This window comes from Lutjanus erythropterus, chromosome 9 (genome assembly GCF_056507025.1).
Source record: "Lutjanus erythropterus isolate fLutEry1 chromosome 9, fLutEry1.hap2, whole genome shotgun sequence".
Taxonomy (NCBI): Eukaryota; Metazoa; Chordata; class Actinopteri; order Lutjaniformes; family Lutjanidae; genus Lutjanus; species Lutjanus erythropterus.
Window position 1 is genome coordinate 32,485,234 of NC_139325.1, and position 19,706 is coordinate 32,504,939.

Sequence of the window (19,706 nt, forward strand, 5' to 3'; positions counted from 1 at the left end):
TGGCAGATAGCTCTAAAGTATATTTCAATAGTCAGTAGTTCTTCCTGTTTTTCCCACTGACTGTCAGCCAGTACCATTAATGTTTTGTGTCTTTTGAGCTCAGACACAAAAAACATTTCCTCATTTTTTAAAAAGTGCTGTACAGAACACAAATGACACAACAAAGACCAAATGTTACAACACCTTAAGACTGCGCAAAGAGTGAATTTTTAATTTAATAAAAAAGATAAAAATGGAAAAGTTTTTTGTTCCTCTTTAACCTGCGAGTGTGGTTGTTTGCTTTCTGTTCAGTTTAAGTACACCATATCAGCCCAGATTCATTGTTTAATTAGTGAACATATTACAGCATACTCAGACAAGTCCTCGAGAAAATTATTTGATATCAGTGATGTTAATCAAAGTTCCTTATACCAGTGGTGACACCCAAACTTTTTCTGGCGTGTCTGCTTTCAGAAACCGAAAAAAAAAAAAAATCACCCTCATTTCTAAAATTGACAACTAACAATAATTGAGAAAGCAACTAAACAATCAGCACAATAGCCTCAGCAAAGTATTGTTTCTTTATTTTCCCTACATAAGTCATATCCATTCAACTCCATGTTTTTCTGCTGGTCAACCTCCTGGCCCACTGTTATGGCCATTTTTTTTTAAATAATTTAATTGCCGAATTAAAAAAAAAAAACATTTGGTGACAAATAAAACTTATTTGACATCAGTAATGTTAATCAAATTTACTTACATTTAACTGCTTAATCAAAAAACAAAACAAAGCAAAAGAGACAAATAAATGGTTGTAAACACTTAAAGGTCCACTGTATCCTTTATTAATTTCATTGCATCCGTGGGCTGAAGGAGCCACCAGCACCTGTGAAAGAGAAGCACATATTCAAGTTATTAGGTATATCACTATATTTGGCAAAAGAATTTAGTTGTGTATAAATGTAATCACTGTCTAACAGTGTTGACTATACTGGAATTGATTAATCAATCAAAATATTTTTCTAATCAAACATTTAGAAAAAAAATAACTTATTCCAGCCATTCAAATGTGTTGTTGTTTATTGTTTTTTTTTTGTTTTTTTTTCTGTTTTTTTCAGTCTTCTGTGCTACTTGGTTCAATTTTTTACTTAGTTATTTTGGTCAGACAAAACACGCGTCATTTGCATCTTTCAGCGTGTGCTTCAGAAAATTATGATACATCATTGCAGCATTTTTTTTGTCAGTTATGTCTCAGCAGGAGGGAGATTGATCCGCTTCCAGCACCACATCTAATATTAAAGGACCAGTGTGTAGGATTTAGTGGCTGAGTGGTGAGCTTGCAGATTGCGAAGATCTTGCCTCACCTTCCCCTTCCAAGCGTGTTAGAGAATCTGTGGTGCCTGGGAAACTCGTAACACAGGCAAAAGACCCTGTCTAGTGCTAGTCTGTGGTTCGTCTGTTTTCGGCTACTGTATAAACATGGCGGTGTGACATAGCGGCCTCTGTGGATATAAATAGCTCATTTATGCCCCCAAGTATGTTTCAAATTATTGCATCCTTAATGTTGGCATGTTAAGCAATGCATCCACTAGAGGGCGACTCTCAGAGTCAAATTTCCCCCCAAAAAGTTTCTGACAACAACAAACATGGCGATACTGGAGGAGGTTGTTCCTCCTGAGAAAGTGACAAAAGCAGAGGCAGCGTCAGACATTTGGACAGGGAATAATTTTCACTAACTAACTGACGATGAGCATCATTTCCGATACTTATGGAAAACTTTTTAGTCATGTCTCGCTTGAACTATTGGCCACAGTGCTGCTGCTGATTTGATGGACTGAATGAATGCAGAGTACAGACAGAAGGCTCCATCCAAAACTGTATGCGTATCTAACATTTAGTATAAATTAGCCTTAAATTGGTAACGAGAACACAATGATTTTTATTTTCAGGTGATTATACACTAATGAAAAAATGCTCATGGATATTATGTGCCATCTCTCATATCTGTGCCACATTCTGCAAATAGATCCCCATAAATCTTACTCACTGCACCTTTAACTCATTGTATCACGCTCAAGACGTGAACCCATCTTTTTGTTTTCTGAGAAAAAAATTAAGGAAATTTGTAAAATTTAATGCCAGTCTATAAATTAGAATATTATTTTGGAGTGTATGAAGGGCAAAAAATACAAAGTAGTTTTTCCACGACTTGCCTTGGAGTGAGAGGAAGAATCCAAACAATAAGAGCAGAGCCAGGAGCCACACGTCGACTGCCTGTTGCTCAGATCCCGAAGACAACTCTGTGGAGACAAAGCAAAGTAAAGATGAATTTGGGAACAGATGAAGAAACATGGAGCTTGAAGTCACAGTACTAACACACTCACTTCCTATCGTGACGACTGCTGTGATGTTGCTGTTCGTGTTGGTGTGATTGTTGAAGGCCAGGCAGGTGTATGGACCACTTTGGTCCTTGCTGACATTGAACAGCTCAAACAGGGGACCAGTGGTGTTGACCAGCTCTCCGCTGACAGCCCACTGGAGCTGAGCCGGAGGATTGGACTGTGCTGAACACAGCATGGTCAGATTGGATCCAACTGGAAAGGAAGTCGTGTTCTGTCCGTTCACTGTCAGGGCCATGTTATCTGGACCATCTGAGAAAGACGGCAGAAGATGAGAGGCATTTGGAACTGGATGATTATACCTGGGGCAAAGTACCTAAGTCTCACCCTTTTCCCCTTTTTTACCCTCACCCTTCCCACTTCCTGTTTCCTGTATTTAGACATTTTATTGGGTTTACTGTGTCGCCTTTGCGCAAGGCGTTAGGTATCTTATTAGAAAAACACTGTCTAATTAGCTAGCTAACTGTTAGCAAGTTAGTTACAAGTTTCGCTAACATCAGCTAACCTAAGATGTGAATGTATGTTGCTTTTACAGGTGCCCCAACAACATCTTTTAACCATCTTTAAAATTTTGTTTTCTTTTCAACAGCAACAACAACTTCTTGTTTGATTTTATTTCTTTTACTGTAAAAACACTTTGTGGCTGTTACAGGTGCTTTGTTTGATTGCTTTTTGCCTAACACATAGGATAGGCTATCAAAGGAAACGGAAAAGGAGAAAGTTGACTGAGGTATCGCCGAGTGCCAAGCTTGCTCGACTGTTATTGAAGCACAGAGCAAAAAAAGGGCGGGACTTAGGAGGGGTTAATTCTAGCAAGTTATGATTAAACTGTACTCACAGATGATAGTAAGGTTTAGTGGACCGCTGGTGCCGTTACTGACAAGATTGGACACATGACACCTGAACGGTCCCTGGTCGTAGCGGGTCACATTGACCACAGTAAGGGTGGAGTTTCCATCGGTGAGCTGAACTCTGTCACTGGCTGTAACTTCAGAGCTGCCGTTCATCCAGAGGAAAGACAGAGAAGATCCAGAGGAGACAGAGCACTTGAGGACCGCCGAACCACTCATCTCCATCAGGTTGGACTCGTTCACACTTACCATCACATTTGAAACAGGCTCTGTGGAAGACAAGCGAGACGATTAATGTTAATGTGTCATAGGCCTAAATTTTGTTGCCACTTTATTACTGTAGGTACACCTGTATGAGTGATATGATACAGTCGTTGTTGTTGTTGTTGTTATTATTATTATTACTACTGGGTGAAAGTCCTTGCTTGATGTCATCACTTTTGCCTTGATTTTTTAATCCCACTTTCCCAGTAATTGGCGGTGAGTCTCTTATGTTGGGCTGACAGATCAGGTGCTCCTTGTTCTCCACTTGTTTCCTTAGGTTTCTTCTGATCTATTTTTCTTTTTAATGCATCAACTTGGATGTCAAACCATTATTTTTTCACCTGAGACACAGTCCGTTTCTCCTGGGGGTATGAGCTTGGGCCTTTAATCAATTAATTGAGAAACTGAAATTTATTTATCCCCCTAAATCTTACACGCTGGTCCTGTAAGCAACAAGATCAGGTGACATGAAATGCAAAAAAATGATATGTTTGTATATATCATATACATAATTAAGATGCTGATATAAGTCTTACAGATTAGGTTTTGTATGGGCAGACACAGACATGTTGGGAGGTGTTGCCCCAGCAGAAACAGGCTCTGTGAAACTGAAGGAACCAGCAGAGGGGCCAGACAAAGGTGAGTGCTGACAGACACAGACAGACAGAAACTGTCCAGAGGTCATGTGTGCAAAAGGGCAGCAAAACCAAAACACATGCAGGCCGAAGTAGCCACAATACAACACTATTTGCTGGTTGTCAGTCCAAATATCACGAGGCGCAAACTTGGATTGCTCTAAGACCTTTAGGATCTGAGGACTGTTTAGACGTACTCGTCTTTCATATGAACAGGAACCTGTTCCAGTAAAAAGGGTAGTGGAAAACAACTCCTCAGCACATTTTCCCTGGTTCTTCCCTTCTCCAGCTGTATGTGTCTGGCTGTGCTCACTGCGATCAGCTGCGAAAGACTCCGTACTGTAAATGTTCAGTGTGTCTTTTATGCTTCAATATGTTTGTTTGTATGCTCTAATTACATTTAATGTCATTTGCGTTTTTTGGGGTCTTACTTGTTTGGCACTTGTCTGTTCACATGTCTGTATTTGCTCATAACAGTCATACTTGTCCTGGTTTGTTGTCTTTGTCTGCACTATTTCATTATTTATTTCTGTCTGCCCCAAAAAGCCATTTCATTGTTGACTGTATACAACTGAGTTTTTTGCATGCGTCATTCAGGTTTATTAAATAACATTGGTTCTAGATTTTTTTTTAACGTTAGCAAGACAATCTTGAAAAACAAACCTTTTTAATAGGGAAAAAATATTTTCATTAAAAGGGAAAACCCCATGTGATTCAACTCATCCAGTAACAAAAAAAAAAAAAAAAAAAAAATCAAAGCCTTCTTCAAAACACTAGCCCAACTAAGAGTAAGTAATAAATATAATGCAGGATACTTGCTGGATAAGACATATGCTATATTTTATATTGGAAAAGGTCTGGTTCTCCATCAGTGGTTTATCCACTAAATTTAATGACACTTTCTTTTTTTTAGTATGTCAGAAGGATTTAGGTCCCTCATCATGACTAACATATCTGACACAGTGAGGGTGATGTAGTAACAGTGTTTTTAGTTTTACTTGTTTTATTTTGTTTGTTTTTTTTCTTTCTTTTCATTTTCATTTTCAGTACATTGTATGTGTGTGTTCATTTGCTCTTTTTCTTTATTTCTTTGCTAAACTATTTCCAGTTATGTTGTTGACTTTCCTGTAAATGCAGGAAATGAAGAATGAAAAAGGACTCAAGTCTCTGAAAGAAAGCGCTCCACACCTGAAATGTCCACAAATGAGATAGTCTGCAAATAATACTGCAAACAATAAAAAAATAGAAAAGGCAATTTCTAAAAAAAAGTGACAGGTGTGAATGCTGCCTGTTTAGCTGCCACTAAACTGCACTGCTTTTGAAAAGTCGAATAATCACAGGAATGTATGACAGATATTGAATATTTTAAGGTTTACTGAAAGACTGACCCTAAATTGAATTACTGGCTTTAATAATTTCTCCATAGAATTATATGGAATATTTTAAGGTTTGTTGAAAAGGTGATGCTGAACTGAATTGCTGTTGAATAATACCAGTAATTTAGGAGTGATGTGGAATGTTTTAATGTCCTCTTAAATTTAAATTTAATGCCGAGAAGCTGATGCTGAAACGGAATTGTTGGCTTTAGTTTGTGTGTTTATGTTGACCTTGAATATTTTGGAAAGTATGAATGGTATAATACAAGAAAAGTATAACACTCTCTTTTCTAATGAGTGTGAAGCTTTTAGCATTCACACCAAAATATAATGAATAAACATTAATGTGTACAGGCAGTTGTTAGTATTCTGGTTGATATTATATTATATTTCTGACTTTAAGTTAACTGTAAAAACTTTGTACTTGATCCAGCATTTAGAATTTCAACATTTCCACATAGTTCAGTAAGGCACAGAGGACAATGTTATGATTCAATTTCTGTTGGGAAGACTTCACAAAGAAAAGTAAAGAAAATATTTCAGTTCTTGATGCTGCTGATCAAAGTCTCACCTTGAATTTGGACAGTTTACAAGGGTCTGGTTTCTTGTTCAACATTTAGGAGAGGCTGCAGAGTTTCTAATGGACGACCTGTTGAAACCCCGACTTTAAATATCAGCAGTTTGTTTAGTTCAGTCTTACCCAGGACAGTGATGGAGGCATTGGCCCTCAGCTGGGGGTCAGTGCTCTGCACCACGTAGACCCCTGAGTCGGCCACCTTGACGGAGCTCAGAGTGAGAGCTCCATTGAGGATGTTGACGGACGCCCTGCCTCTGTGAGTGTCGAACACAGCCTGCTGGTCCCCCTGCCAGGTGAGGATGAGGGTCTCTCCCACTGCCCAGCTTCCGCTCTTCGTATTTGGAGAGGGAGACAGGGACAGCGTCAACGTGTCCCCAACTACGGCAGGGTTGATGGAGGGCTGGACCTCCACGGCACCAGAAGCCAGAATACCTGAGGAAGAAAGAAACATTTGTTATTTTTGACATTAAGCCTTAAATTTTGCCATCATATTCATAAATTCATCGGCTACAACAGAGGATACCTTGAATTAAAGCCAGCAACACAACTGTAAATGTTCCTTTACTTATGTTCTCCATTGCGTATCGATGGTCTGAGGATGTCCTCGCTCTTTCTCTACTATTATATTTGCACACATGTCCAGCCCCTTATCCATAAATATCTACAGCGGCGACCCTGGTTCTTATCTGCAGGTGTTTCTGGTTATTTGGCGTTCCCTCCTGTCAAACTCACAAAAGGAGCATTACATTTTTCGTTTACTATCTTGGGTGAAGTTCTGTAAATGGCCAGTGTGCAAAATGACAAATTATGACATGAGGTATGTGACGCACGATTAGGGAGTGGGGGGGTTGTGTTATTGAGCCATTTTATTTATTGGCAAAATAATACAAATTTTGTGTAAGATTTTATTATGTTTTTCTTTCCATCAGTGTCTGATCCTTTCTTACTGATTAGATAAGGTTTAGATTTTGGACATGCTTTTTGTTTTTGTCTTTCCGCCCCTATTCCTGATGGTTTCGGTGGACCCATGTGACACTTTCAGCTCTGTTTTTTTTCCTGTGTGTGTGTCAAAGACAAAGATTTCATATCAGCTCCACTCCACATTCTTTTAGCAGCTTTACATTCAAAACGAATCCACCTGCACCTGCCTGTCTGCTCTGTTCTGTGTGCCGAGTCTTTCAAGTAGACATGATAAGACTTGCATGTATTATATGACAGACCAGGATAAATTATTTTCACTTTTCAATCAATGCAGCTCTCGTCTGTTTGAGACATTAAGAAATGCTGTCTTTTCTAGCATTACATGTTGAGTGGGCAAACCATGAAACCTTTCACAATAGCACTCAGTAAACACCTGTAGTATTATTTGAGCTGTGCTGGTGCAAAGTTCAGTATCTGAGCACACCTGTGTCCTGTACCTGACACACCGGAGGTGAGATTGATGACAAGGCTGCATTATTTGTAGAACATGAGGAGGGAAAAAAAGAGTCACAGCATTAGAGAGCAGATACTCGCTTTTTAATAATTTAATTGAATGGTTTGTCATCAGGCCTCAGTGTACATATATAATGTAAAGTGGATAACATTTTGGGTCATGCATAAGACATTGTCAGACTTTACCAAGACAAAAATGTCTTTGTTATGATAGCTTGACATATCTGATCCAAACTACCTTAGGAAAATCTCCACACATACAAATAAACATAGTTTGAATATTGCTCCTATGACATTCAAAAAGTGTGGTAACATCCTGCAATAAATTCTGATATTAGTGTGTGAGGTACTTTTCTCTCCAAGAGTCTGTACAGAAAACCGGTTTGTATGTAGAACAAGTTCCAGTATCAGTTATTTATATCAGCTAGTATGTTGGTTCAGATGTCTGAGGTTTAACATGATGTAAATTATGTTGTCATCATCCCAATATATGGTCTCATAAAATCCCATCAAGACACTGGTGTACGCTGTTTTGAATACAGGTCGTATGGAAAATTCTGTTGCAAATTCAGATGCAAATATATTTTGTGAGGCTTCACAACAGTGAAAACTATCCTTTGGAGATCTGGTATACAAGAAAACCCAGAAAAAACAAAACAAAACAAGACTTTCTGTTCATTTCTGGTCTGGTTTCTGGACTCTATTGTCATGAGACAGGCAGCTTCTTGATGCCCTCATGTTCTGGTCTTTGTAATCCAACACCCTGACCAGAGAAACCACATTTCCCAGTAAGAGAGCAGAATCAGCCTGCTCTGGGCTGTGAGTCCAGTGAGACACACCTGTTAAATAAGGGCCTGAGTTTGTCTTGGCAAGGCCTTGTTATTGTTGAATCTATTTTGATAAATGGGGGATATGGCTGCTTGAATAGCATGACTAATCAGAATTCACATTTGTTTGTTAATATATTAACAAGGTTTCACCTCAAATTATGGCTACAGTGAACTTGAAAGTGTAAACTTCCTCTTGTAGTTATAATTTGCACATCATTTTATATAATTCATTATTATGATTACTGTTACATTCATTTATGTATTTGACAGAGTAATTTTATTAATTATGATGCATATATTTATCGTGTTGTTGGTGGTTTGTTGTTGCCTAATCACAGTCTTCACTCTTTAAATTAAGGATGTGTCTTAATGAATCCCTCGGTGTATTTGTCTTTTAGGTCTGATGATACTAAACAGGGGTTCTGCACTACTAATTTGAATTTTTGGCCTTAAAATGTCTTAAATCAGAAAGATTTATGATGCCAGTGTTACTTTTATAAAGTTTGATTTAACTTCAGTCTCTCTTTTAAGTGTGTTTCTGGGGGGAAAATTGTAGGTTATTGATCAGCCTTGTACAACTACAAAACAACACCAACAATAAACCAATAATCATTAATGCAAGCTATGCATGTACTTTTTTTTTTTTTTTTTTTTTTTTACCAAAGCATGAATTAAATTGCATTCATAATGGTCTCAAAAACATCTTAAAAAGTTTAACTTGTTGAAACCTGCGGAAACTTAAAAAAAAGTAAATTACAATCTGTCATAATGATCAACCCTTTTTCTTGTCTTCTTGTTCCAACTTCCAAAAAACTGTGATAAAAGTTACGACATACTTCTTCTCACTCAGGGAGCCTAGTTTGAAAACCACAACACTAAAACACAGAGTGCAGTGAAAGAGAAACATTCATTTTGTTCTCCTCTCACATGACTGGGAGCACAGCGCCTCCCTTTGGAAAGCAAACAGCATGACATGCCCAAAACTGAAAAAGACAAACAAGGTAAAGCAAGAGAAGTTTTGTTTTTCATTCCAAAAATAATCTGCAGCCCCTGGATCAAAGTATAAAGATATGCAAGACTTTAAAAAAAGATTATTTGTTTACATCAGCGGGGACCACCAAACTCTTGATGGTCCACAGATTCAGATTCATGAAAAATATAAAAATTATAATCAACAAATAAATTATGACATATTATTATAGATTAATATTGGACCTATATGGATCATGGGGGGAATCCACAAGCTACACAGCAGTATAGAGAGTGGTTATTAGATCCATCTTACCAGCTGCAAAATTAAAATGATATCTACATTAATGCATCAATAGCTATAATTCAGAAATAAGATTCTGCATATTGAGCACTTTTACCTTTGATACTACTTTTTCCATAATATGTGTACACTTTTAAATGCAGAACAGAGTATTTATATAATGTGTTATTGGTACTTTTATTCACGTAAAAGATCTTTTATCTACTTTTTCCACCACTGATTAACAGAGGCCATCCGTGCATCATCATGTGTTTGTACCACCATCATACATTTGAAAGTATTTTGACCCGAGTCTTTCCATCTTAGGTCTTATTTGGACCACACAGGGGAAAACTATATAAATAAAGAAATAAAGACACCATACATTTTTCATATTTTTGTGTAGTAAGTATTTCTGTCTTCATAAAATATACATATTTACAAGATTTTACCACCACAATGAATTTCTAATTTACAACAAAAACAGTAAACAAAGTGTGTAGTTTTCAGTGTTTCAACTAAAACTTAAATGAAGCTCAGGTGTGTTGCTCTGGAATAAACCATAGGGTTTAAAATATTTTTTAGTTTTGCTTCCCCGTTCCAACCAAACCGCAGGGAAAAATTGTATGAAGCAGGTGAGATAACATAAATACAAAAAAAGGACAAAAGAAAAAAGAGGAAGGGTGATATTTTTGCATCACTCAGAGGCCTCTGTCTCCCTCAGCTGTTTGCTCTGGGTGATCCTCTTATCTGTCTTATTTGCTCAGTTTCAGGAAGATTAGAGACACACCGGTGTCGCTAACAGCAAAGGTGCTTTAAGAACACATCAGTATAATGAGTCAGTTATTTCCTCGACGGAAGGAGACTTCACGAAACCTTCTTTTCAACACGCGAGTGAATCAGTAACACGTCCAGGTCAGAGGTCAACTTTAAGTCAAACAGTGTCTCATGATGCTTAATCCTTGTTTTGTGAAGGAGGAGGAGACACAAGAATAAAGCAGCATTATTATTTCACATGTAACCATTAGAGCCATTAAATATGCACTGGATTATACCTTAATTTTTCAACAGGATGTGATGACATCTGGTGGCTGAAACACTTTATGATCACTATTAAGGAATATTATTTAATTTCTCCTGTGTATTTGCATTGGCCAGATGTGTTTAGAATAAAGTTGTTGTTTTTTTAACTTGAAACTTTTATAAAACTTTTAGTGTGTCACCAGAGAATATATGCTAACAGGCAGTGTTTTATATTGTCGTTTCTTTTCTCTTGCTGCTCTCTTGACGTGCCTCCACTTGTTGTATCTATGTTGTATTTTAGCATCATGGTTTTCTGCAAGTATTTTATATAAAGAAGTATGTTCATTATATTATAATACATCAAGGTATCAGGGCCATTTATTATCATGAGAACAAAGATATAAGGAAAATATATAATTTATAGTATATGAATAAAAATGATGTCACTGAAGTTTTTCTTGCTTAACTGTTCATCTCATCATCCTTTGCTTTGCAGACGGTGTATTTTAAACATGAAAAAGTTAATTTAATGTATTATAAAGATAAAAGATAAAAGGCAAAGAAATCAACTCAAAATCAGTCCCAGGCTGAGGATCACAGCAAAAAGCCGACTGAGCTGCACCGTCTCTGATCCAGACAGGAGAATATCTGTATAACGGAGAAGAAGACAAACAGGACAAATCAAGTCATTAGACTGGATGGAATTTATAATCTGACACTGAGGTGATCGCAGATACAAATAATCAGGAGCTGCTGGTACCTTTAACTTCCACCGTCTTGGTGGCCTCAGCAGAGCGTCCAGCAGCTGCATTTTCTGCAACGCAGGTGAAGTTCTGGGAAGTACCAGCTGCTGAAGGGGTCCACCTGAGCTTGTTTTCATGGATTGATAAGTAGGTTCCAGAGGGGAACCCCCATCTGAACAGCCATTTGACGGTACAGTCCACGTTTAAGGTACAGCTCGTCAAGCAGGTGAACTGACTCAGTCTGCCAGGGGACACAGTGTCAGGTCCACTGATGCTGACGTTCCATGGATCAACTAGGAAAGATTACAAAGTTCACTCCAGCATGTGAATACAAATTCTTCCTTCCTTAAACATCACTTCATGAATACTTACAGGTGAGCAGATAGCCCAGGCTGAAAACTCTTGTCTGCTGTTCTGTGGACACGAACGTCTCACACTGGTAGAATCCAGCATCGGAGGTCAGCAGTGAGTCAAAGTGAAGTGAAGTGTTTCGCAGCAGCTGCATGTCTTCACGCAGGGTCACTTTCTGTCCATCTTTGAACCACACCACCCGCCTCACCTGGTTCACCTGGTGTGATGGCGATGTGGCATCGTGGCAGAGAAGGTCCAGCGACTGGTTGAGAGATGGGACGGTGTTTAGTTGACTGATTTGCACAGACACTGGATCTGCAACAAATCAAAAATCATAAAGGAAAGAAACATCAGAGATAATATATCTAAACTATGTCTCACCCAAACTCTGTCTGCATAACAGATTTAATACATCTTTGACACAGATATCCTTCACTTCAGTAAAAATACAGAAGAAAAATTGAAATATCCTTAAAGTATCAAAATATAAGTGTTTATTGACATATGATTACAGACATTTTAATAGATGGTTGCATCAATGTGCAAGTAGTCTGTCCAGTTATAACCACTATAAGTATTTTAGTCCAGTGGGTCCCAAACCAGGGGTCAGGACACCTCAAATTATCCTAAGAAAACTGTGATGGTTGTAAGATGATTAAAGGGATAGTCCAGATTTTTTTAAGTGTGGTTTTATGAGGTGACGGTTGACACGCCCCAGTTTTGGAGTAGCAGAGAGGAGTACCAGTGCAGCAAGCTAAGCAATGTAGCTTACTGCTGTGAACAGCTGAAAAACTTGACCTGCTCTCGCCAAAGCAACCAGACTTCATTGGCAAAAACGTAAATTTTCCTGGACTAACACTGCTTTAATCTGTTAGTTTGTTTGTGTTTTCATGTGACTTCAATGAATCTGAACTAACCTTTTAAAACACTCAAATCAGACAACAACATAAACAAGCTAACACATCGAGGCAGCCGTCGACAAGCAGCCCCCACATTCTGAGATGTAAAATTACTGCTTTTACCAACGGAGTCTGATTGGTTGAGCCAGTGGCGGACTCTGAGGGGCCGGGGTGAAAAAACATAAAAAGGGCTCTGGCACCGTTGTGATGTACTTATGATGAAATATTTACAAATCCTGGTTTAGATTAAAACAGACAAAGTTTCTTATATTGGACAGTTCTGAATTTTCTCCACTGGAAAGGAATCATGTTTTGCACCTTTGAAAGGACCACCGAGTGGGCACTTAATCTAGTTTTGCCCACAGAAGGGCACCCCAAACAGCACTTTATCAAGTTTTTTGGACATTGGGCCACTTTATCAAGTTTCTTTTCGTTGGAAAGGCGCCCCAGAGGACACTTTATCAAGTTTTGTGCACTGGAAGGGCAACCTAGAGCGCACTTTATCTTAACTTTAAGTTCTAAATATGCATGCACTTCAAAGTTCAAAGTTCAGCTTCACTTATTCTTTTTTTTTTTTTTTTGGACTTTGGACTGGATCTGTGTGAATGATCACTCTTTGGTGGAAGCTGCCTGCTAACAGCTCACAGACATCTGAAATATGAAGGACCAACAAGTCACAAGCCAAAAAGGTTAAAGGTTAAAGTTTAACACTGAGTGGTATTTTATAAGCTCCTCCATATGTTGCTTTAGCTAAAACCTTAACTTGAAGAGCAAAAGCTATCAAATACATGTAGTGGAGTAGAGGTATAAAGTAGTATTCAATGAATAAACATAAGTAAAGTACTTCAAAGTAGTACTCAGTTACTTTCCACCACTGCACAACTGGTGCAGCAGTAAACCCTAACCCTGTACTTACTCTTAATTTCTACAATGGAGGTCATAGTTCTGGAGACTCCTGTTTCTGGACTGAGCACATTGCACTGTATTTCCACTACATTGTCCCGTCCATCTGGTGTCCAGGTTAACGTCCTCCCAGTGAACGTGCGGCCCATAACGGACCAGGTGTAGGTGCAGTTCGAGGAGCAAGACGAGGAACAGGTGAAAGTGGTTCTGAGACCCGCCGTGACCTGACCGGTCCAGGAGATCTGCTCCCAGGCCTCCAAACCTGGTACACCTGAGAGAGAGGAGGAGTCAGTGTGGCTGTGTCAGATGATGTGCGATGTACTGTTTAGTTTTTGTTAAGCCTACGAAATGTAAATTTTGTGGTTTTGTCATGGATTTATTAGTTGCAGGATTTTTTTTTTTCTTTTAAAAAATCTGGTACAGGTGCCACTGCTGTATTTGTGCTGAATTTCAAATGCATTGTCATATTTTTACTTCTCATTTTCTTATCATCGTTTCTTATCATGTTTAATTTGAGTAAAATGTTATTTCACAGGCCTTGCTGAAAACTAAGAGTAAATACCAACTTGTCATATGAACTGAACTTTTAATGTATCATTAAATCCTGAGAATAGAATTATTATATACAAAGGGATACAGGATGATCAAAAAGCCTTTAGCCATCATATCACAAGCTTTCTTAATATCACAATAAAGCATATAACTGCTGATGGCTGTTTTAACATAGATATAAACATTATAACACAGACACCACATGTATTATTTATATTTGAAATAATTTTGGCCCCAAAATAAGAAAAAATAAATGATCAAATCTTTTAGACAATGTCAGCACAGTGCTGCATAACAGGGGAGAATACTGTTTCCCTTTGATTTTTAATTTACTATTCCAGAAAAGCATCAGTGAGCCTAGATCATTACTGAACCACAACAGAGGAAATTTCCCTCAGGTGATATTCTGTGATCCATTTCCAAAAGTGTAGACTAACTTTTTTATTTTTATTTTGAAGTTTTGAGAATAGCTTTGCTAAATTTGGTTGATTCCAGATTGTTGAAGACATTGTTGTAGAACCAGCACAGATTTTGATGCTCAGCTTCCCAATTCTTGGAAATTTCTCTAGTAATTGACGATACATTCGTCTTTCTGTTGCTCAGAGGCATCTTTGTCTCTATCTTTCTGTTTACTTGTCGATCTAGTTGAGCTGTTGTACAGTTTTTTTTATTCTCCATCTACAAAACATTACTTTTTTTGTAAACATCTACCCGTCAGTCTGCCCGCGCTCTTACCTCTCAGTGCCACCAGCAAAACACAGTAAAGATTCTTCCAGTAGGGTCTCATAGTGTCTTTGATGCCTCCACTGTGAGTTTAAACAAGAACTACAGTACTTCACCTACCTAATATCAGTTAGAAACAGGAAGTTATCTTTTAAAGCTAATACTTTATACATTATTCATTCCAGCCACTCCCAGATGTCTCATCTGAATTTACCTGATGATGAAATCAGTGTAATCTTTCTACATAAAGGAAATTTCCCTACAACATGACAACAAATCTGTGATTACAGTCACAAAGTTTAGATTGTTTTTTGTGACTTTTATGAGCTGTATATGATCATCAGTGAAAAATCAGGAAAAACAGCCACAGGACGAGCAGAAACTTGTTTGATGAAGCTGCACGTTTGTTCTGGACAGTTTGTCAGAGTATTGAATTAAACACTAGATGTCGCTGACTCACAGGAGTTTGTCATTACTTTTAGGTCCCTCCTCTTTTAACATAAGATGGACAGTAAATGGCCTAAGTTGATTTGTGACACTCCGGCCTGTTGATATAATAAGAAATCATTTATTCTTTAAGTCTTACACAACCATTATAATGTTAAACCCAAGTCTGACATTACTTAGCCTCAGGGGAGTGACGTTTTAATCCTGATATATACTGTGAACTGTGTCAAGTACAGCTAAGAAATTCTCCTGTAACAACATTTCTGTCAGTAATGATGAGTTTTTTATTACATTTAAAGTTCATTATCATTCGTGAGGATGACTCATCCTCTCCTCATCCTCTCCTCATCCTCTTCCTGACAGTCACACACCGGTCAGTAAAATCAGTATTGTCTGTACAAACAGGTGGGGCTTTTATAGTGAAAGACATTTAAAGACATAACAATAAATGCTGATGTGTAAAAATCTGTTTGTGGGATAGAATATTAAGGTTTTTTTTAATACTTTAATATTGATTCAACATTAAAGAGCACAAAAGAAAAATACCAGAATTTATGGCTCATTCACACCCTCCCTTTACTTTTAGTGCACTGATATTTGAATAGATTTTATTGCTGTGAAGTTTATTAGGTTGACACAGCGTCATTTTTTTGTCACAATAAACTTTGAATTTATTGCTGTTATTCGGATACCGCGTCATTCCTGGGAATGTGTTTAGTTTTGCATACTGTTTGCCTACAACTCCTTCCATCCTATCCTCTCTTTCTAAGATGATTATGATGACTTTTTATGTTTTCTCTTTTAAAAAGAGAAAATTAAACCATGGCACACTGCAGTTGTCAGTATTGTATTAGTATTAGTAAAACAGACCTCTGTGCGCTAAGTAGGACAGCTTTACTGTTGTAGAAGTAAGATTCATATGAACTTCCCCCTGCATTTATGGACACTTACTGACTTCTGTCATAAATAAATAACCCACACCTGCGTCTGAGTCTTTGCATATTTAATATATTTATGGAAAGTGTCATAAATTTTGTAAATATCAAAATACAGTCACAAACACACTATTATTGCATCAAACTCTATACCCTCTATTCACAAGAGAAAAACAGACAACGCCTGCAGATGCATTAATGCCACTAAAGTGAGAGGTGAGGTGAGGTTTGTTACAAATCCAATATTTCCAGCCTGAGTGTTACATTCAATGTATCTTTGTTCAAACTGGTCAAACATTAATCACATAGGCACTTTGGTGTGACATGTGAAAGTTAAAGAAAAACTGCGTTCAGGTCAAATGGTTGAACCAGAGTGAGAAGGTTCAGAAATTATAATACAACACAGTTCACTATGCAACAACAGTCTCTTAAAATGCCATGAGTGACTCAGCCATGAAAACATATTTCATTCCAACAGAAGGTATTTATGCATGGGATTAATTAAATGACCATATAAATATATATATTTAGGTGTTTTAATGGAATATATACATGGTTTAAGGAAGCCAGCAAGAGAACAAGACACAAGACTAATTGTACCAATGACGAGACATAAGATAAGTTCTGGTCTAAATGTGACAAGTCACAAAATGTGGTGTAACGTCTGTTAAACTTGGTCAGATAAATGAGGAACAACATGTTGTGTAAACCCCATGACTTTGTCTTATTAGTTCTGAGAGTTTTCTAAAAGAAATTTGACTTATTATTTTCTCAAAGCCCACTTGCAGGGCTTTCATGGTCCACCAGTGGGCCAAAGTCCACACTTTGGGAGTCACTTGGGTGATTTAAGGGGTTTCTAATGGCTAAAAATCCTTAAAATGTACAAAATAACACTATATGAACCCTTTCACTTATACTTTAAAAATACTTTATCTTCCCATATCAGGCTTTTGCTCCAAACATGAGAATGATTAATGATTAAATGAATGGATTTTTCATGTTCAACTGTCCATTTAATCCATTAAAAAACATGACATGTTACAATCTATTCACTAAACTATAATTAACAAATTCAAATGAAACATCCTGACTTCATCATTGTTAAAGGGTAGATTACTGTCATTTTAAAGTTAAAAAAGCAATTCAGTTTAATACTGATTAAAGGTGAGGAAAGTTATGTTTGTGAAGTGCTGCCATCAAACAACTTCCTTGTAATGCAGCTTAAATCAACGGTGAATAACTTGGAGTTTGATCTTTATTAATAAGTAACTTATGGGGGAGGGGAAATTCATGAGCTCAGGCTTGTAGATTTTAAAGTGTTTATCTCATTTGCTCAGAACCAATCATTGTTTTAAAAAGGGAACAAGTTGAATAGAACTTGCAGTCTGATTCAACATGTCCAGTATATACTATATAAACCTGAGTCCTGTGGTTAGATTATATTACTGCAGCAATCTAACAGAGGAAAAAGGCACTGATCTAAGTTAATGAGAAACCTGACTGAAGACAAATGGCTGTCTGCCTTCGCTGTTTAAATAAACCTTTACAAATGAGATGCTCACTTGTCTCTTGCCAAAGGTGTAATTTAATGCATTTGTTTTTAAAGTGATATCATGGCCGGTTAGCTCAGTTGGTTAGAGCGTGGTGCTAATAACGCCAAGGTCGCGGGTTCGATCCCCGTACGGGCCACACTTTGTTCTATGTACTTCAACTGTGTGTTCCTATGTGCAATATCAATACTCCAACCAGGTGTATTATCATCCAGTGTGCAATATCTGTACCAAAATTCCTAATTCAATGTGCAATATCCATAATCCCCCTGTGCCATGTTGTGAATTTGTAAATAATGTATATTTGCTGTTACCATTTCCTATGTTATATATTTTCCCAGTTATATTTCCCTGTTTATATTGCTTGCTGCTATTTATTGTCTGTTTTTGCTGTTGATTTTACTATTTTTGCTATACACTTTGCTGCTGTAACACTGAAAATTTCCCCACTGTGGGACTAATAAAGGAATATCTTATCTTATTTTATCTTATCAGACAAAATGTATCCATTTTACATGTTTGTCCCTACAGCCGGTATGAACGATCTTTTCATTATAACCAAATATCAAATGACAATGAAAGGAGTTGCTTGCAGTGACAAACATCACCTTTCAGAGCTTTACAGAAGGTTTAGGAGTCTGACTCGCAACTTTACTGTTTTGGTTCATGCTCACCACTTTCACAGTGTAATCTTTGGCTGCCAGGTCCAGGTTCACAGTGCACTATCAGCATCATACCAAACAGCAGGCAGGCACAGTTAGTGATAGCTGGTAGTGACAGCTAGCTAAAGAGCTAACCTCAGCGAGTACCTTTTATATTAGCATACATGCAGATAAACATTGTTTTCTGTAAAAGATAACCAGCCATTCATGCTTTTAAAGCCCAGAGGGTGATTTAAAAGTACAACTTGTAACTAGGGGTCTCTCTCATGTTAAATCAATAAGAAAATACAATTTGATAACATCACAAAGTGGCATGGGGAGTGGTTGTCTTCACATTTACGCAACCACCATAGCTTATGCAAATTTATCTGACATGACTCAGGCATGTATGTGGCAATATTAATGTTTTATTCACTCACATGCTCCGACTTCCTCACTCTCTGACGTATCCTGTGTTTTCCTGGAAGATAGAGCATCTAACCGCTAGTTAGCAAGACTAGCAGGATATGCGCTGTTACCTTGAATAAATGAGGGTTTTATCTGTGTTTGAAGATTGTTGGAAACATTTGGGATAAAGTAAGTACACAACTGAACAAAATATATCACAGACCTGGTTGTTTTTAGAATTTGAATGTCTGAGATGTTACACATTATAGGACATTTTCAGAAGACTAATACTAAAACTAACCATCTGGATAAAAAAAAAAAAAGTTCCTTACACTGAATGATACAAGAGATATTCCATCCAAGTGGTTAAAAGTTTTTGGTGGATTCTGGTTAATTATCTTTAAGAGCAATGGACAGTTAGCTCTAGTTAGCCGAATATATGCTAACACATGAGAGGCACAAACTGGGGCGACCAAACAGCCAGTTATTTCCCTCAGAAGTCGATAAAACCAAAAACAGAGGTAAAAGAGAGAGAACATTGGATTTACATTCACCAGGTGGTCAGAAAAATGACTGCTGGTTGTGTAAATAAGCAACTGTTTGCTGACAAATTGCCCATATTAACTTAAAATGTGATAATATGTCAATGTCGCGTTCATAGCTTGTTTCCAGTACCCCCAAGTAGCTAATAAAAAATCCAGCCAAGACCTCACTCCACAGTGGACAGCGCTGGAGAAAGGTCTGGTTCCATGCATACACATTCTGGTACTGGGGGAAAATGTCAAAATATCAATGCCCTGCCTTGTTTGCATTTCTTTAAACCAATCACAAATATTAATATGTTAACATTATGTGTCATTTAAACTTGGCTTTTTGCCCATAGTGGTTAAATTAAGAAGTGTCTCAGTATAAAAGGGGCTTTTATGTGGAGCCT

General features: G+C 37.5%; 2 protein-coding genes and 1 non-coding gene across 3 annotated transcripts; 1 reads left to right on the forward strand and 2 right to left on the reverse strand.

The window, feature by feature from the left end:
* Positions 1–542: 542 nt before the first annotated feature.
* On the reverse strand, positions 543–6,659 carry LOC146321874 (cell adhesion molecule CEACAM1-like). The gene is made up of 6 exons (XM_084725866.1): positions 6,605–6,659; positions 6,205–6,513; positions 3,217–3,498; positions 2,364–2,630; positions 2,193–2,279; positions 543–865 (listed from the first exon to the last, which is right to left on the reverse strand). The coding sequence occupies exons 1-6, from the start codon at positions 6,657–6,659 to the stop codon at positions 831–833; spliced, it is 1,035 nt and encodes a 344-aa protein (XP_084581992.1). The 3' UTR covers positions 543–830.
* A 4,422-nt stretch (positions 6,660–11,081) lies between these two features.
* LOC146321875 (uncharacterized) lies at positions 11,082–14,861 on the reverse strand. The gene is made up of 5 exons (XM_084727171.1): positions 14,804–14,861; positions 13,530–13,787; positions 11,736–12,029; positions 11,381–11,656; positions 11,082–11,268 (listed from the first exon to the last, which is right to left on the reverse strand). Exons 1-5 carry the CDS (start codon positions 14,853–14,855, stop codon positions 11,186–11,188), a joined length of 963 nt encoding a protein of 320 aa, XP_084583297.1. The 5' UTR covers positions 14,856–14,861; the 3' UTR covers positions 11,082–11,185.
* Positions 14,862–17,788: 2,927 nt separating this feature from the next.
* On the forward strand, positions 17,789–17,862 carry trnai-aau (transfer RNA isoleucine (anticodon AAU)). Its single transcript has one exon. It is a non-coding gene; the product is annotated as a tRNA-Ile (tRNA).
* Positions 17,863–19,706: the final 1,844 nt, after the last annotated feature.